General features: G+C 35.7%; 1 protein-coding gene across 2 annotated transcripts; it reads left to right on the plus strand.

Moving 5' to 3' along the window:
* Positions 1-2456: 2456 nt before the first annotated feature.
* On the plus strand, positions 2457-25242 carry LOC128994385 (SET and MYND domain-containing protein 4-like). Of its 2 annotated transcripts, XM_054418923.1 has the most exons (13): positions 2472-2538; positions 2680-2846; positions 12668-12896; positions 13524-13683; positions 14466-14622; positions 15094-15249; positions 15559-15793; positions 16597-16862; positions 17177-17250; positions 17926-18180; positions 19383-19529; positions 21694-21865; positions 25095-25242. In XM_054418923.1, exons 2-13 carry the CDS (start codon positions 2716-2718, stop codon positions 25195-25197), a joined length of 2085 nt encoding a protein of 694 aa, XP_054274898.1. In that variant the 5' UTR covers positions 2472-2538; positions 2680-2715; the 3' UTR covers positions 25198-25242. The 2 variants fall into 2 exon arrangements, with proteins under 2 accessions (XP_054274897.1, XP_054274898.1); XM_054418922.1 differs by having other exon boundaries at positions 2457-2846.
* Positions 25243-26727: the final 1485 nt, after the last annotated feature.

Here is a 26727-nt window from a genome sequence, read left to right on the forward strand (position 1 = left end):
CCACGGGAGATGTTTTTTTTCATTCTTTATTTTGTAATTTCATTAAGAATAATACAATGGCGTCATGTTAACGATTTCGCCGCGGCTGGGGGTGTCAATTTGGATGTCCCCGTGGTGGCTTACCGAGGAGGATGTTTACGATTTCGGCACGGCCGTGGGTGACAATGATGAAGTCCTCATGATCGCAGTCCACGGGAGATGTTTTTAACACGAATTTGCCGCGATCGCAAGTGTCGATGATGATGTCCCCGTGATTGCGGTCCGCGGCAGATGTTCATGATTTCACCGCGGCTGTGAGTGTTGATGATGATGTCCCTGTGATCGTGGTTCACGGGAGTTGTTAACGATTTCGCCGCGGCTCGGGGTGTCAATGAGGACGTTCCCGTGATGGCTTCCCGAGCGGGATGTTTAAGATTTCGGCACGGCCGCGGGTGACAATGATGAAGTCGTCATGATCGCAGTCGACGGGAGAGGTTTTTTAACACGACTTTGCCGCGATCGCAAGTTTCAATTATGATGTCCCCGTGATTGCGGCCCGCGGGAGATGTTCACGATTTTACTGCGGTCCCGGATAACTATGATGGCTTTGACTTGGTTTAGGAGAGATGTCCACGATTTCATCCAGGATCACGGGTGTCGATGATGATGTCCCCTTGATGTATTGGAGATAGTCACTATTACTTCCGCGATCGCAAGGAATTTTCACCACAGGGGGAGGGCCGCTCAAGTAATTTGGCCTAGGGCCGCAAGTACCCTAAATCCGGCACTGTGTATGCATGGATGTTTGTGACAAGTAAATGCAAAAAATGCTGGTCGGATTGGGCTGAAATTTAGGGTGATGATAGCTCACATTCCCGATTAACATTAGGCATATTGTTATCTCAAATCTCCTTAATTCAGGCTTCACCCCAGTGGCTCTGGAGTTTCTCATGTCAACGTTATGAGTTACGTTATTTATTTATTTCATACGGAAACACCATTTAACAAGAATGTAACAAGTTATGTTATATTTATAGGAATTAAAGAATTTTGTCAGCCGTTTCAACTGCACAAGTTGGTTCAATGATATATTGAATAGCATTAAAAAGTTATAAGGTTTACTAACAGGGTGCAGCACTATTATATTTTTTGAATTCATGACCACAGCTAATTTGAACCAACTAGCAACAAAAAGTTGTGGTACGCAATGAGAACTTGACTTATTTCTATGGTTTTTTACATGAAAAATATAATTACCTATGTAATTTTCTTTTAAATTAATAAACAGGCAGCCTTTTAAAATCTTTATTTAAATTACTAAAGTATGGCTGATTTTATGAAAAAATGGCAAATACACTTTTATTTTAGCATTTTCAATTCCCTATCAAACAATACCAAGTTCAAAGAGATCTAATAAAGAATAGTGAAATATCACATTTTTAGTTGTAAAATGGGGTAGAATAAGGCTAAGCTAGTCAGGTTTGTCTCAATTTACAACTAGTAATCTGGGCATTTCAGCTGTTCTTTATTCACCTATTTGAACTTAGTATCGTTTGACAGGGATGGCGAGCTCTTCGTGGCTCTTCTCGATGCCCTACTCCCTACTATATGCTCCCGCTAAGGAGCGACAGGAAATAAGTAAAGTAAGTCATCGTTTGATAGGGAATTAAATATGCTAATTAAAAAGTGTTCTTGTCATTTTTTCATAAAACCAGACATTCTTTAGTAGTTTAAGTTTAAGGATTTTAAATGGCCGCAATTTTGTGTTTTTATTATTAAGATCTTCAGCATTACGAAAGTACAAAGTTTTTAGTACTATATTGATTGATAGTTAAAATAGTACTAAAAACTTTAGCTTGACTAATAATACGCGTGAGCTACTCGCTACAACCACGAGGTGGCCGTGCTACTACAACTAGGTAGGTTATTCACAACCGTTTAAAACATAGACTAAGGAACCAATTATCTAGGGTGTTCTATGGCTCTATCATAGATAAAACATACTCCTCAAGGACTATGTTTTATCTATGTTTCTATTATCTGTAATTAAAAATAACCAGAGCGTTACTCAGCATTTCTACAAACAGGCTATTCTGCTAGTCGCAGTGTAATGCTTGCACTTCTATGTTCTATCATAGATAAAACATTCTCCTTTAGGACTATGTTTTATCATACGGTAGATAAAACATACTCCCTTAGGGGTTTTATCTATGGTTTTATCAAAGATAAAACATACCTTGTGTTGGTTAGTCTATGGTTTTATCTATGGTTCTATCCAGACGCCCCTGTCCCCTGTTTCGTCTGAGTTTAGAGACTTCAGACTGAGACTGACTCGGACTCAGTCAGTTTTAGGTTCAGACTTCAGACTAGAATAGAGTTGTTCGAATTTCAAATTGTTTTGTTTAAGAGTCTTATCTTTTCTAGTATTCGTCATTCGATTGATCGATTCATGTCAATTTTAAATTGTTATTGTTATTGTTAGGTTAGAAGCTAAAAAGGCTAGTGCTAGTAGTTTTAGTTAGTTTCGTTGTGCTTGTGCAATTAACTACTAATTAAATAGTGAGTAAAGTAAAGGTTAATAATGAGTAAAGGTTGTAGTTAAAGCCAAGCTCCAACTGCGAAAGCTTACTTCATCTTAAGTTAGTTGACTTAGCCTAGGCTACTTTCTTACTTTATACTATTCCTCTTATTTTTTACTAGGCTAATTGAAATAGGCCTCTAGTCCTAGGCTACCTTATGGCTTCAATAAAATGGCAGGATTTTTTAGACGTGTTAACGAGGAAAGCAATAGATACCAAAACCATTCATGACTTTAGATTCCCAATTAGAGAAGAGGACAAGTTTCAGTATTGTCTAAAACTGAATAGGTAAGTACATAACACAGTACATAGGTACATAGGTAATTTCATATTATTTATTAGTATTTCATATTTGTTAAAATATTTAATTATTGATCGCACTATAACTATCAATCTCAACTCAACTCTCCTGTAAAATGGCGTTTGCCGTGTATGTAATAAATAAATAAATAAATAAATAACCTCGATATGATAAGAGTTTCAGACTAAGTTATCAAATTCAAGATGGATTACCATGTAGGCTAAGTTAAGACCGTTAGACAATTAGGCCTAATAACAAACAATGTAGGCCTAATAACAGTTTGACTCTCTTCTGTGATATGCTTTGACATTAAGTTCATATTTTTTAAGTTTTAACCAGTAACTCATTTCTCAATATGCCTAGTAGCGATAAGTATTTTGGGTACCTAGGCCTACAGTTCCGCAGATAACCTGTGATAATAAGTTCTATTATCTGTTGAAATATTAATATCTCGATTTGGATTCGGTCCAATAGGCTGTAGGGCCTATCGTTTCTACAACGTAATTTTGTTAAATGTAAAAACATCAAATTGAGTTAAGTTATTATCTGTTTACTTTCTTATCGATAATAAATTAAACTATCAATAAGTTAATTCAACCAAAAACATCATATATTTTATGACAGTTAGTAACTTAACAAAACAAACGATAGGCCTAACTTAACTAAAACTTATTAACTTACTTAGGCTAAGTAACAACAGAAACAACTTAATCAATTTTTTTGTTATTGTTTTTATTGATATCATATGACTTAGCCTATAGTAAAATTAAATTAATTGCGATAGCCTAAGTTATTTAACTTAACTTAGTTGCTTTTCGGGTGGTTGAAAACAATCAGCAGGCTTACTTCCCGCACAGTTTATTCCACTTGTAACTTAAATGTCATCCGTCCAAGCCTACCTTGTTTATTCGCCTAAACGTTTTATATTTGAACGACGACATCTTCATTAATAACTTATCTCATTCATCCGCGGTGAAAAATAATGGTTATAAACACTTTAAAAACACTATGTAAAAACACTTCAAAGTAGGCCTACTATTTGAAAAATTACATAAATATTTCAAAATTACACAACCTAAACTATACCTCACATATCTAACCTAACTTCAAAACACTTAATCAGACCTGTCAACCAGGGAGGAATTACAGGCGGGAGTGAGCGCCCGGGGGGTCTGGTGGCTCGACCCCCCAGCCGCTGGTTTATCAGTCTTTATTTTAGAAAATTTAAGCCTGAAAACGGGTTTTAACCATTTTACTAACGTTGAGAGTTTTTAATTATTATTTTTTTCCATTTCATATCATCCAAACAAAAAGTTATTGAAAATATCAAATTTGTAAGCACACTAGGAAAGTAAATTACTTTAAATTAAATTAATTTTTAACTAACATATGTTTTCATGGAATTTAGGCCTACATCTTACTAATATTATAAATCTGAAAGTTTGTGAGTTTGTGTGTATGTTTGTGTGTATGTTTGTGTGTGTGTTTGTGTGTGTGTTTGTTGCTCAATCACGCATAAACTACTGGACGGATTGGGCTGAAATTTGGCATGATGATAGCTCACATTCCCGATTAACATTAATATTATAAATCTGAAAGTTTGTGAGTTTGTGTGTATGTTTGTGTGTATGTTTGTGTGTGTGTTTGTGTGTGTGTTTGTTGCTCAATCACGCATAAACTACTGGACGGATTGGGCTGAAATTTGGCATGATGATAGCTCACATTCCCGATTAACATTAAAGCATATTCTTATCTCAAAGACCCTTTCGGGCTCCGCCCCAGTGGCTCTTTATATTCATAATTGAAAAATAAAAACAAAACACCAATTTGCACAGCCTGAATTCAACTTTTAAGGTTATGTTTATTGTTTACACAACAGACGAGCTACTGCTGATGATAGACAGATAGGCTACCGGAAGGTGCTGTATCACAACATAGGAGTTGATAGATAAGTGATAAAAAAGTGTAAAATTATATTTAGAGATAATAAATAAAAAACAAGAACGATCTTGTTATTTTTTTTAAATTTTTCTTCTGTTCTTTATTAGGTTTCTCTTCAATTCATAGGCTACACAAATTCAACAAGTCGCCATATTGTGCCGATTTTAAATCAAAAGATTTAAAATCCGCGACAGGCAATGGACAAGTCAGTCAAACATGACGTAACGCGGAAGGATACGAAGACCGGGGAACCGCGTCGTCTGCAAAGCGTCTCGTCGTCCTCGTCACTCGTGGCTCAGTAATCGCGTAGTCAACATGTGAAGTCGCGTTTTGTCGCTGGTGTAGGACGAATTTATTAATATCTTAATTCGTAGCTCGGAAATTAGCGTTCGGGCGGAAATTGTACGTGCATCAAACGATCGCAATTGTCAAAATTTCGCCGAATTGCATTTGGGTGTGTGTTTTATTAGTATTAAGTCGAGACAGTTGAGATGCCGGATTGATTGTTCGCGTTCGTGATGAAAATTCGTACATGCATCATATCGATAGCAAATGTCAGTTTCTAGCGAATCGCGGGTCGTCGTGACGGTATTTTCAATTGAATCATTTAACGCCAGCTCGAAAAAACAAGAATTAATAAGTCCTACACCAGAAAAAACCGTGTCGTGATGTTCCGCTCGGTCAGACAAAAAGTCACAAAATTACCACGAGTCAGTTTTTAAATGTTCGGTACGCGTGAATCTTCGTCGGAATGAATGTGTATGTGTCGACATGTGTACGTAAGTAAATGTTTGTGTTATTTGTGTTTTAGTATTAAAATAGTCTTGCCAATCTGCCACATTTTTTCACATGTACCACTCGTTTTACAAGTTATGAATCATGTTTTGTTTGGTCTGAGATTTTCATGTTTCATTTGGTCTACTTAGAGCACATGGTCACGATTCAGGATAAAATGTTTTATTAAATTTGGTCATCTCATACAAAGAATTTAAGTTATAATAGTGAACCTAGTCAAATGAAAATTATTTATTAAATTGAATTGAAATGGTATATTAATTTAAAGAGCAATGTTTATCTGTGATATTATTATTTTTGTATTCTATGTAAAGTCAGAGCAAATGTCAGTTTCTAGCGAATCGCGGGTCGTCGTGACGGTATTTTCAATTGAATCATTTAACGCCAGCTCGAAAAAACAAGAATTAATAAGTCCTACACCAGAAAAAACCGTGTCGTGATGTTCCGCTCGGTCAGACAAAAAGTCACAAAATTACCACGAGTCAGTTTTTAAATGTTCGGTACGCGTGAATCTTCGTCGGAATGAATGTGTATGTGTCGACATGTGTACGTAAGTAAATGTTTGTGTTATTTGTGTTTTAGTATTAAAATAGTCTTGCCAATCTGCCACATTTTTTCACATGTACCACTCGTTTTACAAGTTATGAATCATGTTTTGTTTGGTCTGAGATTTTCATGTTTCATTTGGTCTACTTAGAGCACATGGTCACGATTCAGGATAAAATGTTTTATTAAATTTGGTCATGTCATACAAAGAATTTAAGTTATAATAGTGAACCTAGTCAAATGAAAATTATTTATTAAATTGAATTGAAATGGTATATTAATTTAAAGAGCAATGTTTATCTGTGATATTATTTTTGTATTCTATGTAAAGTCAGATTCTATCATCGTCAGTATTATTATTTAAAACGTTTGAATTTCATGTGTAGAATAATTTTTGAACAGTATTACATTTTTAAATAGTGAGAGTTTGATTGTGTAACGTAAATGGGGGTAACAGAGTGCTCGGTCGAAGGCTAGGGTTGATAAAGGGTCATGAGGATAGACTCCCATTAAATTCATAAATATTAAATACTAAAAAAAAATTATCAAATAATCGACTCAGCAGTCGATTGGCCCCGTTGCACTGATCAGCAAGGAGTGATGTAGATCACAAACCTACATAATAGTCCCTGTTTGATTAAATTGTAAACTGGCCAGTTTGATAATTACGAACATCTTTGGGGAGTCTGGTGATCCAAAACAAATAAATAAAATCATCAAGGCTAGGTTTTCCCGAGACTTTGCAGTTTTAAAAAATGAACAAACCGCCAATTTGAACATTCAATCTTGCAATCAACTCTCTCACTCTCTTTTTCAAAATATTGTTAAATTGTGTACAAAAAAGGTTATCACATTGTATAAATTTTATTAATTATTGTATCACAGCTCATTTGCAATTATCATCTCATTATACAGCATTTTTACAAAAATCCATCTTTTCATTCACCTGTGTTTCAGCTAGTATTATTAGTATCAATCTGGTATAAATTAAAGAGGTAAATGGCTTAACTGAAAGAAGTATACAAAGTATTCACAATGAGTGTTGATGATCACATTCTGTAAATATATTTTGACAGTGCAATTTTTATAAGTTCAGTTCATAATATTTAATATCAAGTTGTTGAATTCATGAGTAATCGGCTTAACCGAATCCAGTATATATATATATCATCTTGAAGTCATACTTTTGATAAATATTTCCTGAACAAACAGTTTCACAAATATTTTCAATCAATATTTCAATATTATTATTTGCCATTTTTACAGTTTTACAGAGTATCAATTCATATCACAATCTTTCATCAGAACAGCACATTTTATTTCATGGAGTGATCAAATAGACACATCTATTAGTTTTAAGAAGTGTTAGAATTAAGCTGAAGAAGGTGTGAAGGAGGACAACATATCAGACCTCTCACGGTCCATAAATCGGACTTCTGGGATATTTAATTACAGGGCCCACACTTAACATCTTTATTTCCACTGCGCAGCTCTGTGATTGTAATGTCCTCAGTAGTTCAATTAAAAGTGTAAATTAAATTCATTAAAACCCCACCAGGGGGCAACTTTTTGTTATACTCACACCTGTATGGAATAGCCAAATTGCATTACATAAAGGTGTGAGGTGATTTTGCTTGATGGAATGATCAATTAAGTAAAGAGTATATTTTGAAGTAATAAGTAAGTAAAGAACTTTTATTTTTTTCTTTACAAAAAGTGATAGCACTAATTTGAGAGGTCTGGTAACAAGGAAGCAGATTGGCATTACTACCATGGCAGGTTGGCATTGATAAGGGTATCAGTTGTTATCTCTAAGGAAATTATCCACATTGATATTTCTGTGTTTGTTTACTTGTTTATTTATTTGTGTCATATTCGTACAGAGATTATTTATATTTATATTTATATTTATATTTACATGTGCAATAGTTTTCAATTTTGAGTAAATAGAGTCAAACTGAGGTCAATTGTTTTAAACATTTTCATAATTACATATTTTGAGAAACAATGAATCATCTGAGTCATGTTATGTAACCACTGTGAGCGACATGAAGGCTGGCCAACAGAGGTCACGTTCCAGCTGTGGTGGGGCGAGAGTAGAACCTACCCGCACAGACAGGCAGACATCGGGCCGTTCACCACAACAATGTCCCCCGCCCCCGCCCACTCCATCGGCAACAGCTGACTGTCGACTGCGCTACGGGTCAATGAACTGATTGTTGACATCTACTCAACGCTGAATGCTAGATAATTCTACAGTGTGTTAAGCGTGCGCGTTTACACCATTCAAATTGTTGATGGATTGATGCAGTTTTGGTTTATGACACAAGGTGTTAGTTGACAACAATTTTTAATTTCTCAGTACCGACCTCAAAGCAAAATGTTTATTATTGTTAAAGTTTCAGATTTTCTATTTTTGTTATTCAAATTTCAAATGTTTATGTGTAAAATTGTTTCGTGTTAAATGTATTAAATGTAAATCAATGGAAAAAAAAAATCAACAAAAAATGTGTCGTATGAATGAAGCGTCTGTTGCCACGTCAAGCGTCGTCGCGCCGGGTCGAAATTGTCCCGGGATGGATAAGGCCTTCGTGCGGACCTGAAGGTCGCTCGGGCCAATTTCTTTTGGCAGGGGAGATTTCTGTGCCGATTTTAAATCAAAAGATTTAAAATCCGCGACAGGCAATGGACAAGTCAGTCAAACATGACGTAACGCGGAAGGATACGAAGACCGGGGAACCGCGTCGTCTGCAAAGCGTCTCGTCGTCCTCGTCACTCGTGGCTCAGTAATCGCGTAGTCAACATGTGAAGTCGCGTTTTGTCGCTGGTGTAGGACGAATTTATTAATATCTTAATTCGTAGCTCGGAAATTAGCGTTCGGGCGGAAATTGTACGTGCATCAAACGATCGCAATTGTCAAAATTTCGCCGAATTGCATTTGGGTGTGTGTTTTATTAGTATTAAGTCGAGACAGTTGAGATGCCGGATTGATTGTTCGCGTTCGTGATGAAAATTCGTACATGCATCATATCGATAGCAAATGTCAGTTTCTAGCGAATCGCGGGTCGTCGTGACGGTATTTTCAATTGAATCATTTAACGCCAGCTCGAAAAAACAAGAATTAATAAGTCCTACACCAGAAAAAACCGTGTCGTGATGTTCCGCTCGGTCAGACAAAAAGTCACAAAATTACCACGAGTCAGTTTTTAAATGTTCGGTACGCGTGAATCTTCGTCGGAATGAATGTGTATGTGTCGACATGTGTACGTAAGTAAATGTTTGTGTTATTTGTGTTTTAGTATTAAAATAGTCTTGCCAATCTGCCACATTTTTTCACATGTACCACTCGTTTTACAAGTTATGAATCATGTTTTGTTTGGTCTGAGATTTTCATGTTTCATTTGGTCTACTTAGAGCACATGGTCACGATTCAGGATAAAATGTTTTATTAAATTTGGTCATGTCATACAAAGAATTTAAGTTATAATAGTGAACCTAGTCAAATGAAAATTATTTATTAAATTGAATTGAAATGGTATATTAATTTAAAGAGCAATGTTTATCTGTGATATTATTTTTGTATTCTATGTAAAGTCAGATTCTATCATCGTCAGTATTATTATTTAAAACGTTTGAATTTCATGTGTAGAATAATTTTTGAACAGTATTACATTTTTAAATAGTGAGAGTTTGATTGTGTAACGTAAATGGGGGTAACAGAGTGCTCGGTCGAAGGCTAGGGTTGATAAAGGGTCATGAGGATAGACTCCCATTAAATTCATAAATATTAAATACTAAAAAAAAATTATCAAATAATCGACTCAGCAGTCGATTGGCCCCGTTGCACTGATCAGCAAGGAGTGATGTAGATCACAAACCTACATAATAGTCCCTGTTTGATTAAATTGTAAACTGGCCAGTTTGATAATTACGAACATCTTTGGGGAGTCTGGTGATCCAAAACAAATAAATAAAATCATCAAGGCTAGGTTTTCCCGAGACTTTGCAGTTTTAAAAAATGAACAAACCGCCAATTTGAACATTCAATCTTGCAATCAACTCTCTCACTCTCTTTTTCAAAATATTGTTAAATTGTGTACAAAAAAGGTTATCACATTGTATAAATTTTATTAATTATTGTATCACAGCTCATTTGCAATTATCATCTCATTATACAGCATTTTTACAAAAATCCATCTTTTCATTCACCTGTGTTTCAGCTAGTATTATTAGTATCAATCTGGTATAAATTAAAGAGGTAAATGGCTTAACTGAAAGAAGTATACAAAGTATTCACAATGAGTGTTGATGATCACATTCTGTAAATATATTTTGACAGTGCAATTTTTATAAGTTCAGTTCATAATATTTAATATCAAGTTGTTGAATTCATGAGTAATCGGCTTAACCGAATCCAGTATATATATATATCATCTTGAAGTCATACTTTTGATAAATATTTCCTGAACAAACAGTTTCACAAATATTTTCAATCAATATTTCAATATTATTATTTGCCATTTTTACAGTTTTACAGAGTATCAATTCATATCACAATCTTTCATCAGAACAGCACATTTTATTTCATGGAGTGATCAAATAGACACATCTATTAGTTTTAAGAAGTGTTAGAATTAAGCTGAAGAAGGTGTGAAGGAGGACAACATATCAGACCTCTCACGGTCCATAAATCGGACTTCTGGGATATTTAATTACAGGGCCCACACTTAACATCTTTATTTCCACTGCGCAGCTCTGTGATTGTAATGTCCTCAGTAGTTCAATTAAAAGTGTAAATTAAATTCATTAAAACCCCACCAGGGGGCAACTTTTTGTTATACTCACACCTGTATGGAATAGCCAAATTGCATTACATAAAGGTGTGAGGTGATTTTGCTTGATGGAATGATCAATTAAGTAAAGAGTATATTTTGAAGTAATAAGTAAGTAAAGAACTTTTATTTTTTTCTTTACAATATTTAGGCCTACTCATTGCCCAATCACTATATGCCTTACTAAAGTTACCACGGTTATCACTCAATCACAGTTTACTAAGCAGGATCGTCATCATTTCCCAGCTGTTGTATCTTAGATCTGTTGTAACATAGCGCACAGCAGACAGAAGTGTAAAACGGAGCAGACGATTGTTGGCGCAAGCGTTGTTTCCATTTTATTTTCACCAAAGGAGCTGTGATGTTTCCAAAGGGAGGGAGAGGGGGTCGTTATATCATCGTTATATACGCTGACGATTCGTTAAGCAGAGGTTACGAACGCTATATAGATAGTCTGGCAATAAAAAATCCTTAAATTGAGGTGACTTATAAAACTCTAATTTTAGTTATATAGAAAGATAAGTTTTCCAGTAGTCTACAAAACTGATTCACGTTCTTTTCCCGGTAATCAAAATTCAAGTACAACTTTATACACACAGAATCTCCGGTTCCTGACCTGGATGATGGCTAGTTTTTAAATTTAATTTACAGTTACATATTAGTACCCGTGATAAATCAAACCCGTTATGTAAGCCAAAGCCACACAGTTGTTAATCTCACTTGGTTTTGGATTTGCTTACAAACGTGATCGGAAATGGTTACAAACGTGATTGGAAATCGTTAGGGCATACACAGTATTCATAAACAACATTTATGTAAAAACATATCAGTGACAGCTAGAAAAAGGAATCTTTATCAAAACAGCTGTTCGTAATTTCATATGTGACGTGTCCTCACAACAGATTATTAATAAATGTTGTATGTAGTAAACATGGAGAAAAAAAATAGAAACATCACACAAAATTGGGTTTTTGATCGTCCGTTATTTTATTTCCAAAATAGTGAGGCCATATTTTAATGGCTAAGGACACTATCGCTAATCCTGTGAATACTTTTAAACCATTAGAATCATAATCGGTACTCTAGTTTTCTTTAGAGTATGCTGCGTAAAATGCCTTCTGGGCTGTGACAGACGGACATCAATTTAGATAAGACATGTTTCAACTGCTTCAATGTATAAAACAAAAAAATAACCCAAGATATGTATAATTCCTAGCAATGTACAGACAAAACTATAACTTTATTAATATATTTAACTGGGTTTGAATTTTCAATATCTTAAAAAAATTATAAAACTTATTTAGTTTTACAAATAGGCCTAGTGCTGGGAGGGGGAATGATGTTTCTCATTTGTTGTGTACCTCATTTATGGTGGGGGGGGGGGGGGGCTGTTGCTCAATTGGGGGGGGGGGGTGCGTCATGAGTCTAGGGGGTGATGGGCACCCCTGTCTTACCTTGTCAAATTATATTTAGGCCTATACTTTACTGTATTTCTTCACTATTTCGTAATTGTTCTGTATATTATAGTGTTATGAAGTTAGCATTCTGTCTTGTTCACCCAAATTCAACAAAAATAGGCCTAGTTAGGATTTTGTGTAAGTAGCATTAAAGAATACGTAAGGTACCATTTATCTGTCAAATAGACCTAATTAAGTTTTAGCTCATTCTTGTTTTAAGCTTACTATAATTTTCAGAAACTATTTGGAGGAGTGGCTTGCCGATAAAGTAAAAACTAAGCCAAAATCAGCCAACGAGTCTGCAAAATATCGTTCAGAAGGCAACAAGGCGTATTGTGAAAGGAATGATGAAGAAGCGTTAACAATTTATAATCTAAGTGTCAGTGCTGCTCCTTATGAGTCAACAGAATTCGCCTTAGCCCTAGCCAACAGATCAGCTGTACTCATGAGATTGAAATACTATGAGGTAAAGTTATATTCTATTGTTTGGTTTATCGTAATTTTGTCTCTGCAGACTGCCTATTGCATAGTTTTTTTTTACATGATAAACAGTAGTTCTACCTTTTCTTCTGTACATCCGTCTACCTAACTGTGATATTTAGCTGAGGCCTACTTTTTTTGTTACTTATTCAAACCATAAGTTATTGCAATAAAAAAAAAATACCTATAGTCGGGACCACGTAAGTTTGCAGTTGAGGGAGGAGCCTATTTACCATATGGTTTTGAATTAACCAATGAGGGCAGTGCGGTGTTGCCAAATCTAATAATACCAGCTGATTTAAAAATATTGCTTAGTATATTTTAATTAGTGTTGTAAACGGGCGATGTGGCAACGTTACACTAGCCTTGTCTTTTGATTGGCTGCCACCAACTGCAAACTTGCGTGGTCCTGACTTTAGTCCCATGAATCCTAGAACTATCAAAATGGTGTAGGCTAATTGTTAAATAAATAGTAGCCTAAATAAATAATAATTTTTAGTTAGCCTACTAAGTAAACCTGTAAATATCCTGTGACACTGTTCTGTGCTCAATGAACATGTGAATAAAGTGTACCGTCTATTTTCCAAGTTCCTAGATAACGTTTCTTTCGTAGGAAGCTGCCAGAGACATAGATTTGGCTCTGCAGAACAAGAACGATGCTGTTCCAACCCAGAAGCTTCTCATCCGCAAAGTCATTGTGCTATATAAATTGAAAATGTACAAAGCCTCTTTGGACATCATCAGGACTCTGTATCCAAAAGAAGACGAAATAGGTAACATACAGTTTTAGCGAATTTCCCATATAGCCTCTAGGGAATATTAGCTGATTTACTATCCTCTATGGATCATTTTCATAAGACCCAAAGATCAGAAGATCCAAAAGTACAGTCATTACCACAAGTAATATTTTAAATTGTAAAGTTAACTTATGAAAGAGACAGTCCTTTGAACTTGAGGATCAGAAGATTATAAAATCTTCAAATAGGCCATTATAAATTAGCGGATTTATTATTCACCTCAGTGCACATAGATTGTCGTCCTATTGTAAAAATAGAAATAAATTATTTAAATTAGTTGGCCGTTTCACTCAATTATTGAAGAGTTAATGATAAACAGTTTTTTGTCCTGGGACGCTAGGCACGAGCCCGGTATTGTTTTTCACGTTACTTCAGGCTAGACCTAGGGGTTGCAGCATTATCACTTAGATAAAATCCATTGGTGATTTGACGGGATTTGAACCCAGGACCTCACGGACCGAAGTCCCAAGCTCTAACCACTACACCATAGACCCCAGGCCCAATTTCCCAAATAGGGCATAAACTATTCACCGTAGGTCTCATGGTAAGACTTGGACCTGAGACCAATTCTCTTTTATGTTTTGAGGTCCCCAAAAGCCAAAAACACCCTCCGTTCAAATTCATATAATATGTCCATTAGCACGATAACCATTCCAACAAATAATTGTTATTTAGTCGCAGCATTAAACCTCTAAACAAAACTGACTATGTTAATTGTAATGAAATATGTTAGCACTGTGAAATTTATTTTTTTATAGATAAATTGGGCAATAAGGAATTAAAGCAGATATATCATGATTTGTTGTCTTTAAACAAAACTGATGAAAAAAAGTCAACACGTAAAAAACCACTTCCAATACCTGTAGGGGGATTAAATAAGGACTTCCCAAGTGCATCTGCTAATGTCTCGTTACGGTAAGTATTTTCTATAATGGTTTGGAACAATTTACAATCAATTTTGTTATTTTTAACAGAGTTTGGATGCAGCTATATTAATTCTACTACTGTTGTAGAGTGAACACTTTGTATAAGTACCTATAATATAATAAACCTTCAAGAATTACTAAATCAGTTGCTAGTTTGTATTCTTTGTTTGTAAGGCTGAAAGGTTTAAATTTTGACAAATAACAGTTAATGTTATTCCATTTGCACTGATTATATTCCTACCGTTCTCTTATGTTCTTACTATATTGAATTTTAGCCGCTGATCGCATTTAAATTCTATAAATTGGTGTAAATACCTGCATTTACGCGATCCAGTGTTGCTAAATTACAACCGGTTTTGACTCACATAGGAGTCATCATCAGGCCAAATTAATTATGCTCAATTTTATCTTATGTTTGATCATAACTCTAGTGTTCAGTTACATGGTTATCTCTTTTTAGGATCTCAAAAGAAAAGGGAAGGCATGTTATAGCAACAGACCACTTGACGGTTGGAGATATAATCTTTGTTGAGAAACCGTTTGCTCTGGTCGTATTGCCTGAACAGTACGACCGTCATTGTCACCATTGCTGCAAGAAGTCAGTTGCTTTCTTACCGTAAGTATCATCCTGTCCAATGGTCAAATGTGTGACAAAGAAACTTTGCATCACTTTTCAATTAGTGTTACTGTAACTCTTCTTAACTGCCAACGTTGTGAAAATTTACATTTCTCCATCTTAAAGGCAGTATAAGTTTTTTGATAGGTTTAAAAAATACAAGGACATGTACACAAGGTGAAAGGTGAAGGTTACAGATTTGATTGATCTTTTTAACTGATATTTTCAGCTTTTGGGATTGCAAATAACACTAGCGTAGGTAACAATATAAACAACATGAATAACAAATAGATGCATGTTTTACGCCAGGTGTAGACAGTGTAGACAGGCTCAGTTCTGTAGTGAGGGATGTAGACAGACAGCTTGGGACAGCTACCACCGCTGGGAGTGTGGCGGACTAGACATATGTCACAGTATAGGCATTGCTCATCTAGGACTGCGGGTCGCTTTACTCTCTGACAACAGTGATGAATACGGGAGAGTGGATCGATTGGAGACTCATATGAAAGATATGAATACTAAAGACCTCTATCAATACGCACTTGTAAGTATTTGATTTTGGTTTTTTGTAATGATAATTTTCTTTTAGCGAATTTCCCATAGGAAATAAGCTTTTACCGCAGGTATTACGGAAAGACCTGGGAGCGATTTACTTTTTCATTTTGTTGTTCCCAGAGGCCAAAAATACCATCAGTTCAAGTTTGTAGTGCCCATAAGCACGATAACTTGAGTAACTAGTAGTTCGCTTGTTGATGGTTATATTTTCATCAATCTTATTATTAACCAATTATAACCAACTGTGTTAAAATTCATTTAAAAAATGTTTAAATACTAACTGTCTTTGCCCAATACATTTTTGAAACTGCTCTCATTGCGAAAGAAAGTATACCAGATAACGCACAATTATGCTACAATACAAGAGGAAAAGCCCTAAGAGAAAATAGTCGCAACCATCTTTTATTTTCAAATAAAAAGCCCACCTGTGCCGGAAAAAGGTTTTTACGTTTTCTTCCAAATCATTTAAAACCCATTGACAACATTAAATAAAATTATCTTATAGAAATCGTTCCTTACTCCATTAAAGAGGTGTTTCCTCAATTAACCTGATTTTATTGGTAGTTTCTTAGTATTGTATAAATTGTAGTTTTAGCTTATGCTTATAACTGTATTTACTAGGTTAGGAATTTGACACTATTCAATGTACAATATACAATTTTTGAATAAAGATATTGAAATGAAATGAAAATGAAAAACTTATTGACAGTAATTTTTGTCAAATCTAAAATATTTAACACAATCAACTTCCTGGGCCTATTGAATATGTGACTTGGAACTGTTATTTTACAGACGGCTGTCCTCCTCACATTGTATCTGTACAAACATACGAGTTTCTTCTTCGACCGGTCAGACATTTCGGTTAACTCCATGGGGACTCGGATATTTAAACACATAGCTCAGTTGATCTGCAATGGACACGCAATCACCAAAGTGGACGCAGACAATGAGACGAAAGGTCGCCTCACCACGACAGAAAGACAAACTAGAATCGCCACCGCCATCTACCCTTCAGCCAGTATGATGAATCACTCTTGTGATCAGAACATTTCTCACAGGTAAGCCTTAGAAAGAGCTTTAAACTTCCATTCGGCGCATTGATGAGCACCATGAGGCTCATGTGTAGGTAACTTCTAATAAGTCACTTATCCGATATAAAAAAAAAACTTTTAATATTCTGTGGTTAAATTTCAGTTGTTCAATTGTCTTTCAGTCGATTTCCACTGTTCAACACAACTGTAAAAAGTTGGAACAATGTCAAAGAATGTCATCAATGATCATTGGCTATCTTAAGTCGATATTTTAGGAACAGGTTTTTTAGGGACACTAATTTAAAACCAACTAAAAAAACTGTAATTTTATATTTTTTCAGTTTCATCAATGAAGTTCTGGTTGTCCAAGCATCAAAAAACATAATGAGAGATGATGAAGTTTTCAACTGTTACGGTGAGGAAATTATTGTATAGTGTTAAGGAATTAATGAATTTTTAGAGGATGTTAATAATATGTATTTTTTACCATACACTAGAACTTAAGCTTGCAGTTATGCTTTCATGGCCATGTTACATTGTTGATTTGTTATATTTATTCCTTACTGGCAAGAATAACCATAGTAAATGATCTTCTAAAAACAACATTAAGTAACAACCAGGACTAGAAACAAGGTCTAATAAGGGTCTGTGTGGGGTTAAGTGCCATTGAGTCCAAAGGATGAATATCAAGGTCCTAGATCTACTGTCCTATCCTTTTCTAGTCCTTCTAGATGGCTCACCTAATAATCTGAAGATTACTGGTTCAATCCTGAGAAGTCAGTAGCTTTTTGATTGTTTGAAACTGGACCTAGTTTTCTTTTTAAATTGGGGTTTTCATAAATGATCCTGGCTAAATAAACAGTGAGTCTTAGCATATATTCAACATAATGCCTGGTACATTTATCATCGTTATGGTTTAGTTAAAGACCAACAACTTATTTCCCAGAGATAGAACATTGACTCTGATACTTTTGGAACTGTGCAGAACAGGGGTTGAAGGTTATTATTTGGTAACGGTTCTAGGCTTGTTTAGCTTACAACTTCAACAGTAGTATTAATATTTTTATATCAGTACATTTTTCTATTACAGGTCCCCACTATTCCAGCATGAAACGAAAAGATCGCCAGAAAGCACTCTGGGACCAATACTTCTTTGACTGCTGCTGTAACAGATGCTCCAATGACAATTCGGACGCATATTTAGACCAGTTCTTGGCATTCCGGTGCACCTTCTGTGCAGGTCCAGTGGTGGAAGGGCATGCGAAATGTTCTGACTGCGGTCAACAGCAAATGTTGGTAGAACTGCTCAATATGGCGCTCACCGCACATGAAGGTTTTTGTGAAGGTTGGTGATATGAATAAATTTTGTGTCTATTGTTATTATATTGGCTTTTTTTAAGGAAACTGCCTAAACCTTTGTTTTTGTTACTTTCTAACTTCAACCTTTTGTTAGCATCATTAATTCCTGATGACAAAATTTCATCTAGACCCAGAATCGATCTTGCATGGAATTGAACCAGCGACCTTTAGATGTTTTTAGGCGATCTCTTTTCGTTTGGATGCATAACATCGAACCAATATTTCTGGAGGGTTTGAATTGTAAGGTAATAAATCTATGCTGGTTGCCATATAATTTCAAAGCTGTAAGTATGGAATGAAGTAAATGATACCTCCATCTCGCCCCTTTTAACCATATTCTGTTGCTAAGTCTCTATTTTAAAATACAAGTCTGCCTGTGCAACATGAAACCAGGTTTAACCATTTTTTTTAATCGTACATTTTTTTTGTTAAATGTTTAGGTAATAAGTGTTTTGGTAAAGGGCTTGTGGAAAACATTTAGATTTTGAAGGGGTGTTTCTTATTTCTAACATGGTTTCTAACTCTTCTTTGAGCAAATCCAACATATTTTTGTCCGGCCAATTGTAACAAAACTCGAGAAGGCATCCTTTAAATACAGGATGGGCTACACTCCGTTTTAACTTTTCATTTGTGACAGCACAGAGTTTTCCTCCAGGCGCATTTGTTTTTATAGAAAAATATTTGTTTTTGTTTTCGCCAGCCGGTAGTTTAAAATAACCTCAAGTGCATCTTTCCTGGAACCGATTGAACATTATTTTGCTTTCACACCAACCCGCAAAACCCCGGTTAATCAGTTGAAGACTGAGAAGACGTGTAGCACCTAAAATGACTGGAAAATAACATTAATTTTGAATGTATAGTTAGATCTACGTATATTTACAAAACAAATAATATTAAGAGCCCATGTATAGGCCCAGTCATAAAAAAGTCATGACACCCCATAATGTCACTGGCAAGGATGTGACTCATTGATGGTTGGTGAAGCAAGTAGACAATAGCAAAATACTCTGTGAGATGGCCTCATCACACTAAACATCTTGGTCTGCACTGTATAACATAGCACATCCTACATTTAACTTGCAGAATATATTTTATTTTTTGCAATCATGGTTAATCTACTCGTGGATAGTCGGGAGTTTATTGTAATTTATATTTAGATTGTAATTTTATTAATTTATTTCATTACAGGTGAAAGACTATTGGAGAGTAATGAAACTGAAAAAGCCCTGAAAATTTTGGAGAAAAGCGTTACTTTGGCATCAAAATGCCTCTATTTACATAACTCTGAATTAAGGACATACAAAGATTGTTTGGCTCGTGCTTATGCTGATTTGGGTAAGTAAAATATTTCTTAGTAATATAAATCAATAAATTGATACTTTGAGACAGCGATGCTCACTTTGGTTCCTTGGACTGAATATTCATACTATAGTACATGTGAGGTGAGTGTAGAATGGAGAGTGAGATGACCTGTGTGGCTATGGAATGAGCATACAGCTTTAGCCAGGACTGTTTATTCAAATGATCAAGGAAGGCTATGTCCATTTTTGAACCATAAAAAACTACTTACTCATTGCATAATTATTGTATTGTTAAGACTCTAATTACTTAAACCTAGTTATTGCCTCAGGAGGCAATATTCTGTTATAGGACTATAACAGGATTATTACAATAACCATTACCAATTCTATCCACTTTCACCGTTATAGTATTACCTATTTGCCATTTTCTTTTCTTAAATCTAACTTACGAGGTGTAATCGTCATATCGATTTCAAACTATTTAATAATGTACAACTCATTTCTTGTGTGGTGTAATACCTTATCAGTTTCACAGTGAATAAATACATAATTAGTTGACGTTGTCAAAGATCAAGCTTGACATTTCCAAAATCACCGAAGTCACAAGTAGCTGGTTTTGTGATGTTATTGAGTGCCTCCTGGTTTATTTCACATTCTGCCGAGGTTCCCTTCCACCAACACACGTTCTCTTTCGGTGGGACAAAGTCAATGTTCTCAGAGAAGGACGGGTATTTGTACTTGAGTCTGCAGGGCACGCAGTACATTCCACCTTCTTTGTCTTCGATCACGCACGTTTGGTAGTCTCCCGTCTCCCCTCCAGGCAGGCACGGTGGCCGGATCAGATGAGATGGCAGTTTGATCTCTTCTCTCTTCTGCTCTTTCTTCAGTTCAGTCTCAATGACCCACGGAGGGATGCCACAAGTTCCTTCGTCGTAGGCGGTGGAAGGAATCACGCCTTTGCCCTTCTGTAGTCGAGCAGCCCCGGTCATGACACTGCGTCGGACCAGGGTGAAACCACTCTGCAGACCTCTCAGTGTAAGCTGTGTCTTGGACATTTTGAATTGTTTCAAAATTTGTTCACTGAAAATTTTGCGTGTGTAGGTGTTCAGGAAAATGTTTGTAATGAGAAGTTTCCTTGGAAACTGGGCTGTTTTTCAGAACATATTGCATAGTAACTTGTTTATACATTTTTAAACTTAGGTTTTGTTGGAAGGAGGTTATGATTGTCTTACTTTCAGAAAAGTTTGTTGATTGTGCTGGAGTTGTTGACCATGCTGGCATGCAAAATACTATTAGTGTCCATTTATTGTGTTCCTATTATTTTATGGCCTTCAATTGAATCTGTGTCTTCTTGTATTCAACTATTCTTATTTTCCCAATATTGCTTCACTCGTTTGGTTATCAGTTAGACGATATTTAGGAACAGCCCTCAATATATGGGACTTAGGTTGTACAATGAATTACCCCTGTATCTAAAAAATATAAATGCTACTCAATTCAAAGATAAAATAATTGATAAAGCCTACTAATCACTTGACAAATTTTTGGAGAACCCTATAGTGTAGATAAAAAATTTCTGATATCCAACATGAGTTTATTTTAATTATTTTAACTATAAATTTTACTATAAAATACATAACTATGACGAAACACCTGTTCTTATGTATGAAATGTAACTTTATAAAGAACGTTTTGTGTCAATAAAATATGTCTATGTCTATGTTACTGTTTTCTTCCGGGACTCCCTTAGCCCTGCCGTTGACCTCAATTAGGTTCTGGGAGTTTTGTTGTTCAACTGTTATCTTTTATACTCTTAATATCTTCTTTGCATTATATAATAATTCATCCTGCGTATTTTTATGGTTCTAGAACTTTTCTAAAATTATGCCTTTTTTGTCCTAGGACGCTAGGCATGAGCCCAGGATTGTTTTTTACATTACTTCAGGCAGGGGTTGCAGCATTATCTTAGATAAAATCCATTGGTGATTTGGCGGGATTAGAACTCGGGAGCTCAGCGACCGAAACCCACGTCCTACCACTAGACCAGCTCGCCCGCTCTACTTGTTTTAAATACAGCTGTTTACAGTGATAAAAATCTAATCATTCATGCCGCACATCCTTAAACAGTGACTGTTTTCATTAGTTATATGAAGCTGTATCCACTGTCATTCAATTGATTTTATTACTGCAATTTTCAGGCAAATTTCACGAGGCAGTGGAAATTGTTGAAGAATGTTTGGATTCTGTTGAGAAGCAGTATGGTCCTTACAGCGTTCAACTGTGTTTTGAACTAAATAAAATTAGAGGATTGATAGGCTTTGCAACATCAAAGATGGCCAAAGAAGGGAATGCAGATTCAAATGAATACCAGTGAGTATGAAGGTTATATTAATATTCAATACAAAAACTTGAAAGACAATTGAATAATATAAGTAGTAATTTTAAAATGTTACCACATTGCTTTTTGAACAGATTTGTGACTTCTCAAATTATTTACTATATTGCATTACAACACATCCATTGTTTAATGAGGCTCGGGTCAAAAAGAGCTTCAGTAAAATGTTTGTTCTAAAAGCTTGACTTGATTGAAAAATCTCTGGCTTGCTTGCACGTCTGTAGATTCTTAAGTTAAAAAATTGCCAAGAAAATTTTTATGTAAAACCTATGGTCATCAGAGATTTTTAGTAACATTGCACACATACGCTAACCTTTAAAAGCTCAACTGGATTAAAAATCTCTGGCTTGCTTGCACGCCTATAGATGATTCTTGAGTTAATTTAAAGTCATATTTTATATAGAAAAATTTCCAAGTTAATTGTTATGTAAAACCTATGGTCATCGGGGATGTTACATTGCACACAAAAGTTAACTAACCTTTACTTTGGCAAAATGAACTTTTAAAATAAATCGTCATCCGATATAGTGCCGACATGTTCCTTAGACACAGCTGTTAATTAATAGCCCATACAGCCAATGGTAACTAAGAGACCTGCAGTTTATTGCGGAATCCGAACCACATTTTTGCCATGGTATATACGAATTGGTCTCATTTTTCAGGATAGTACTGCAGATAGTTGTAGTACTCACTCGTGTGGACGTTAATCCACACCAGGGAGTATCGCATGCCTATATATATTCACATGTTCTGTTAAGCCCCGTTCAGACGGGGCGAGTTTACATGCTACAAGCCGGATTTTGACAAGCTCAGTGTGAACGACGTACTCGCTCAAAAGCTGCTTGTAAAAAAGCTCTGGAAAAAGTTGACGCCGCTACTTTACACCCCAACTTGCCAGCTGTTGAGCGAGTAGGTGGTAAAGTAGCCCAGTGTGAACACAGTTGCTTGTGCTTGTGCGCATGTTATTCGGAGATGTCGGAGGATTTAGTTCAAGCCAGCTACTGAGCGAGTGGAAAAAACATCCTGTGAACGACTACAAGCGCACTCGCCGACTCGCTAGCGTCTTTCTACACGTCGGCGAGTTGGCAAGTGGACAAGCTCCGTGTGAACAAATACAAGCACACTCGCCAACTCGCCGGCTTCTTACACGCCGGCGAGTAGCGTGTAAACTTGCCCCGTGTGAACGAGGCTTAATGCTCATGTCGTCGGACAACAGGGAATTGTCTTTTTGAACCCTTGTCACCCCCGGGTTTATCATGGATTTTATCTATTCTTTTTACAGTTTCCCTAACTAGTAAACATGATCACAATCATAAAATACTTTACCATAAAAAAATACCTGTCAGCTTGCACAAAAGCAGGTCCAAATAAAAAGTTAACTCACAAATGATTACTTTAAAATATAAATATTTTTAATTTAGCTTCACACACAAGTCACACATTCACATAGAATTTATACAAAATCCGGAAGGAACTAGTAGTAGGAGTATTCACTGTCGGTCCTGCGTCTTCTAAGCCGCTTGACTTTCTTCTGACGCGGCTGTTTGGCTGCCAGATCTACAAACGGCTTCTTATCAGTGTCGCTGAGAGACCTCCACGCCGCAGCCGCTTCCCTTATCATCTCCTTGGGACTGAACTCCCCAGGGTGCGAGTTGCGAAATGCTTGCACAAAGTTTATATAAGGCATCCTGGTGGGCTTGGGTACCAAGTTTGTTGTGGTTTTCTTCAACCCAGCTTTATCCATGATAAACTCAAATTTAATTTTTTCAAAAATTGTATCGATGAAGATTGTCAAATTTAAAAAGCTCCTGTTGCAACGAGGATAATTTACAAACTGATGAATATTTTGTTTCCTAGGAAACCACTTACAATCTTTGTTTACTTTCCAATTTTACATTTGAATCCAATTTTACATTTGAAAATATTTAACCATAGGTGGATTGGCTCATTAACAAAAGTCCCTTTTTTGTAGAGGGAATATTGTGTTTTTGATAATTGGTATAAACACTTCATCTTACCACTCTGTAAACAAGACAGCTGTCTTGTGAGCACTAAACAATTTAAATGAATTGTATTGTTTTAACGTTGTAAAGTGCTCCATACCTTTTAAAACTTTCTGATCAGAAGCAAAGTGATGCAGTGGCTATGTTGCACTACCATAAGTTACAGTTAACTATTTCATGACATTTGTCTAAACCTTTTTAATGGGTGATTTTGCTGTGCATCCAAAGGCGCTGAAGAATTTAGGTTAATTATGGGTCGTATAAGTCTAGCTGGATTTACAAAGATGAAATTCTTTCAAGAATGAATGAAGCCGTCGAATATCGTAATTAACTCAAAATACCAATGGTAGAAGTTCCAATTATAAGGATAATACTGTGGATAGTCGCAGTACTCACTAGTGCGGACGTTAATCCACACCAGGGAGTACAGCATCCACAATTTTATATCAATTAAGTATCCAAAATTCATGGCATCCTAGTAGCTAGATTACAGGACGACGCCACTGTCCCAGTCAACAAACAAACCCTTTAAAATACTACCTTTAAAAGTACTCAAGTGATTTTCTTACATGATCATCCAGCTGGTCTTAGTAATATTCTTGCTATGTTTTGGTACTTTCTTACCTTGGGAAATGACAGATTTCTGAACTAAAATGTGTCAGAACTTTGGTTTTTGTTCTTACAAGTCTTCAATAATCCCTTAAATTCCACATTTCTTATTTGAGCAAGTACAACTCAATTAAAGCTAAAAATTATGCCTGCCAACTGCAATCTGAGAATAAAATTTTGAACGTTTGGGTATTGGATTAACCAGTGTTGTTGTTGGTAGACCAATAATTGGACTGATCAATGTTCAAGCGCAATCTAAGGTTGTCTCCCGTTTGTGGGTTTCAATTCTATCTGTGTGTGGAACTCATGAGTTTTGGCCGTTTTGGGTGCTTTCAACAGAGATTAGCGGGATAGAAAATGATTGGCATGTCAAAAAGAGACGTGCCTACTACTAAATTGTTTTAAATAGTTAGGAATATTTGTTCCAATGCCAAGAGAATCAAATGTTAAATTTTACTTAATATCCTTAGAGCTCCAAGGGTTAAGGTTAAATCAAAAGTTTCTGTGCCAAAACCTTAGTAACCCCTATAACACCTTAGTTTACCCTCTAGCACTTATTAAAAACCATTGAACATAATTCACATGATTTCAGTGAATGGATGAAAAAGGACAGATGCTATTTGGTGAAGTTCCATGCGATTTGTAAGAGGAATGCCGAGTTGGAGAGAATCGCAAACGAAACCGACTCAGATTGAGTTGATTTTTTGTACACCTTATCCAATAAACTGTGATTGTTCCTATTATGATGTTTTGATTACCCCATTACTTTTCTTGATGAACTTTATAATGTGCCACCTCCACATCACAGGTTCAAGCCTGGAATCGTTTTCTACATTACTTCAAGTTCTAGAGTAGGGATTCCAACCTTTTTTGCTTCACGCCCCCATATTAAGCTCAAAATGTCATATTAAATAGCATCATTCTAATCCCTGTAATAATTATTTATACTAGTGGTCGTCCAGTGGTCGAAAACTCGACCAATAGTAATCTACACCCATTGACTATTGGATACTGAAGTAGACATCCCACCTATATGGACCAGCTGTCACCATTTTTTATTTTAAAAAACATTTAGTTGTGTGAGCCAGTCAAAGAATGTGCGTCTAAAATTATATTTTCTACCCTTTTTTTTGTTGCTGATAAAGTAGATGGGTCATAAAAGTTGCTATAACTCATAATAAGTAGTTCCAAAAGTTTTACTTGATAAAAAACATTGTGTATTCTACAGAAATTATTCATTTAGATTAGAGAAATCTGTTGGTGGCTCACATCAACTACGACGAATTTAATTTAATTTAAAAACTGGCGACAACTTAACATTGGGATGGGAACAAAATGTTGTAAGTCAAATGGTCGAAGGTAGAGGCTTCTCTATTTCCACCCCACCCTGTAAATAAAACATGTGATTGTAATTTCTTACATTTGTTTTGATTTTCTGTTTATAATTTGTTGTTATTTCGTCACCAGCATGGCAACCCACTAACCCACAAAGCCCATGTTAATTTTTAAAAAATTCAAATTCATTTTTTGTGCTTATATTTGAGCCTATTTTAATTTTGAAGGGGATTCTGCACATCTACAGTAAATAGTATATTTCATTACTAGGACCGAAAGTGGCATTTTCCGGCGCGCGCTCAAGTTTTTGTGTGAGGCGAAGCCGAACACAGGGAACCCCAATTTCACGTGTGATGCGAAGCCGAGGACGGGAATAATGGAGCAAGTGCCGGATAATAACTTTCGGTACGATACTTTTCATCACGACGCAAAAATACACAAACACAGAATATAGCAGACCTCAGTAATATTACAACTAATTTATTTCTCAATTAATTTGATTAGCATCAAAATAAAATAAAATCTTCTAAAAGGATACGTACGTATATTTTCGATTAATTTTAGAACAAAAAAATAAAAGAAAATACTCTAAAGGAAACTTACATATTTTTTCAATAAATTTGGATTAAACCGTAAAATAAAACAATAAAAGAACTTTTGACTATACATACACGAACGAGGGAAAGTAAATTTAGAGCGAGGGAAAATCAGCTGATCGATTTTCCCTCGCCCTAAATTAGAACTTGGGAAACAACTACTTTCATTGATGTCAGATGTTATCGAAAATAGTTACTTTCGTTAAGGAGTGATGAAAATATCTTTCTAACAGTATGCGTAGATTTTCCCTGCCATGCCCACGAGCTGAGAAAAAAGGTTTTAAAGAAACATGC

This window comes from Macrosteles quadrilineatus, unplaced genomic scaffold (assembly GCF_028750875.1).
Source record: "Macrosteles quadrilineatus isolate MER2022 unplaced genomic scaffold, UCM_ALF_1.0 Scaffold_5__1_contigs__length_97177068, whole genome shotgun sequence".
Classification (NCBI taxonomy): domain Eukaryota; kingdom Metazoa; phylum Arthropoda; class Insecta; order Hemiptera; family Cicadellidae; genus Macrosteles; species Macrosteles quadrilineatus.

What these genes read in the sequence shown, in the direction of transcription:
- LOC128994385 (XM_054418922.1), top strand. Translation starts at nt 2,716, where the DNA reads ATGGCTTCAATAAAATGGCAGGATTTTTTAGACGTGTTAACGAGGAAA. An exon ending in TGAGATTGAAATACTATGAG is followed by an intron (nt 12,897 to 13,523) that starts GTAAAGTTATAT and finishes TTTCTTTCGTAG; the next exon opens with GAAGCTGCCAGAGACATAGA. An exon ending in AAGTCAGTTGCTTTCTTACC is followed by an intron (nt 15,250 to 15,558) that starts GTAAGTATCATC and finishes GTTTTACGCCAG; the next exon opens with GTGTAGACAGTGTAGACAGG.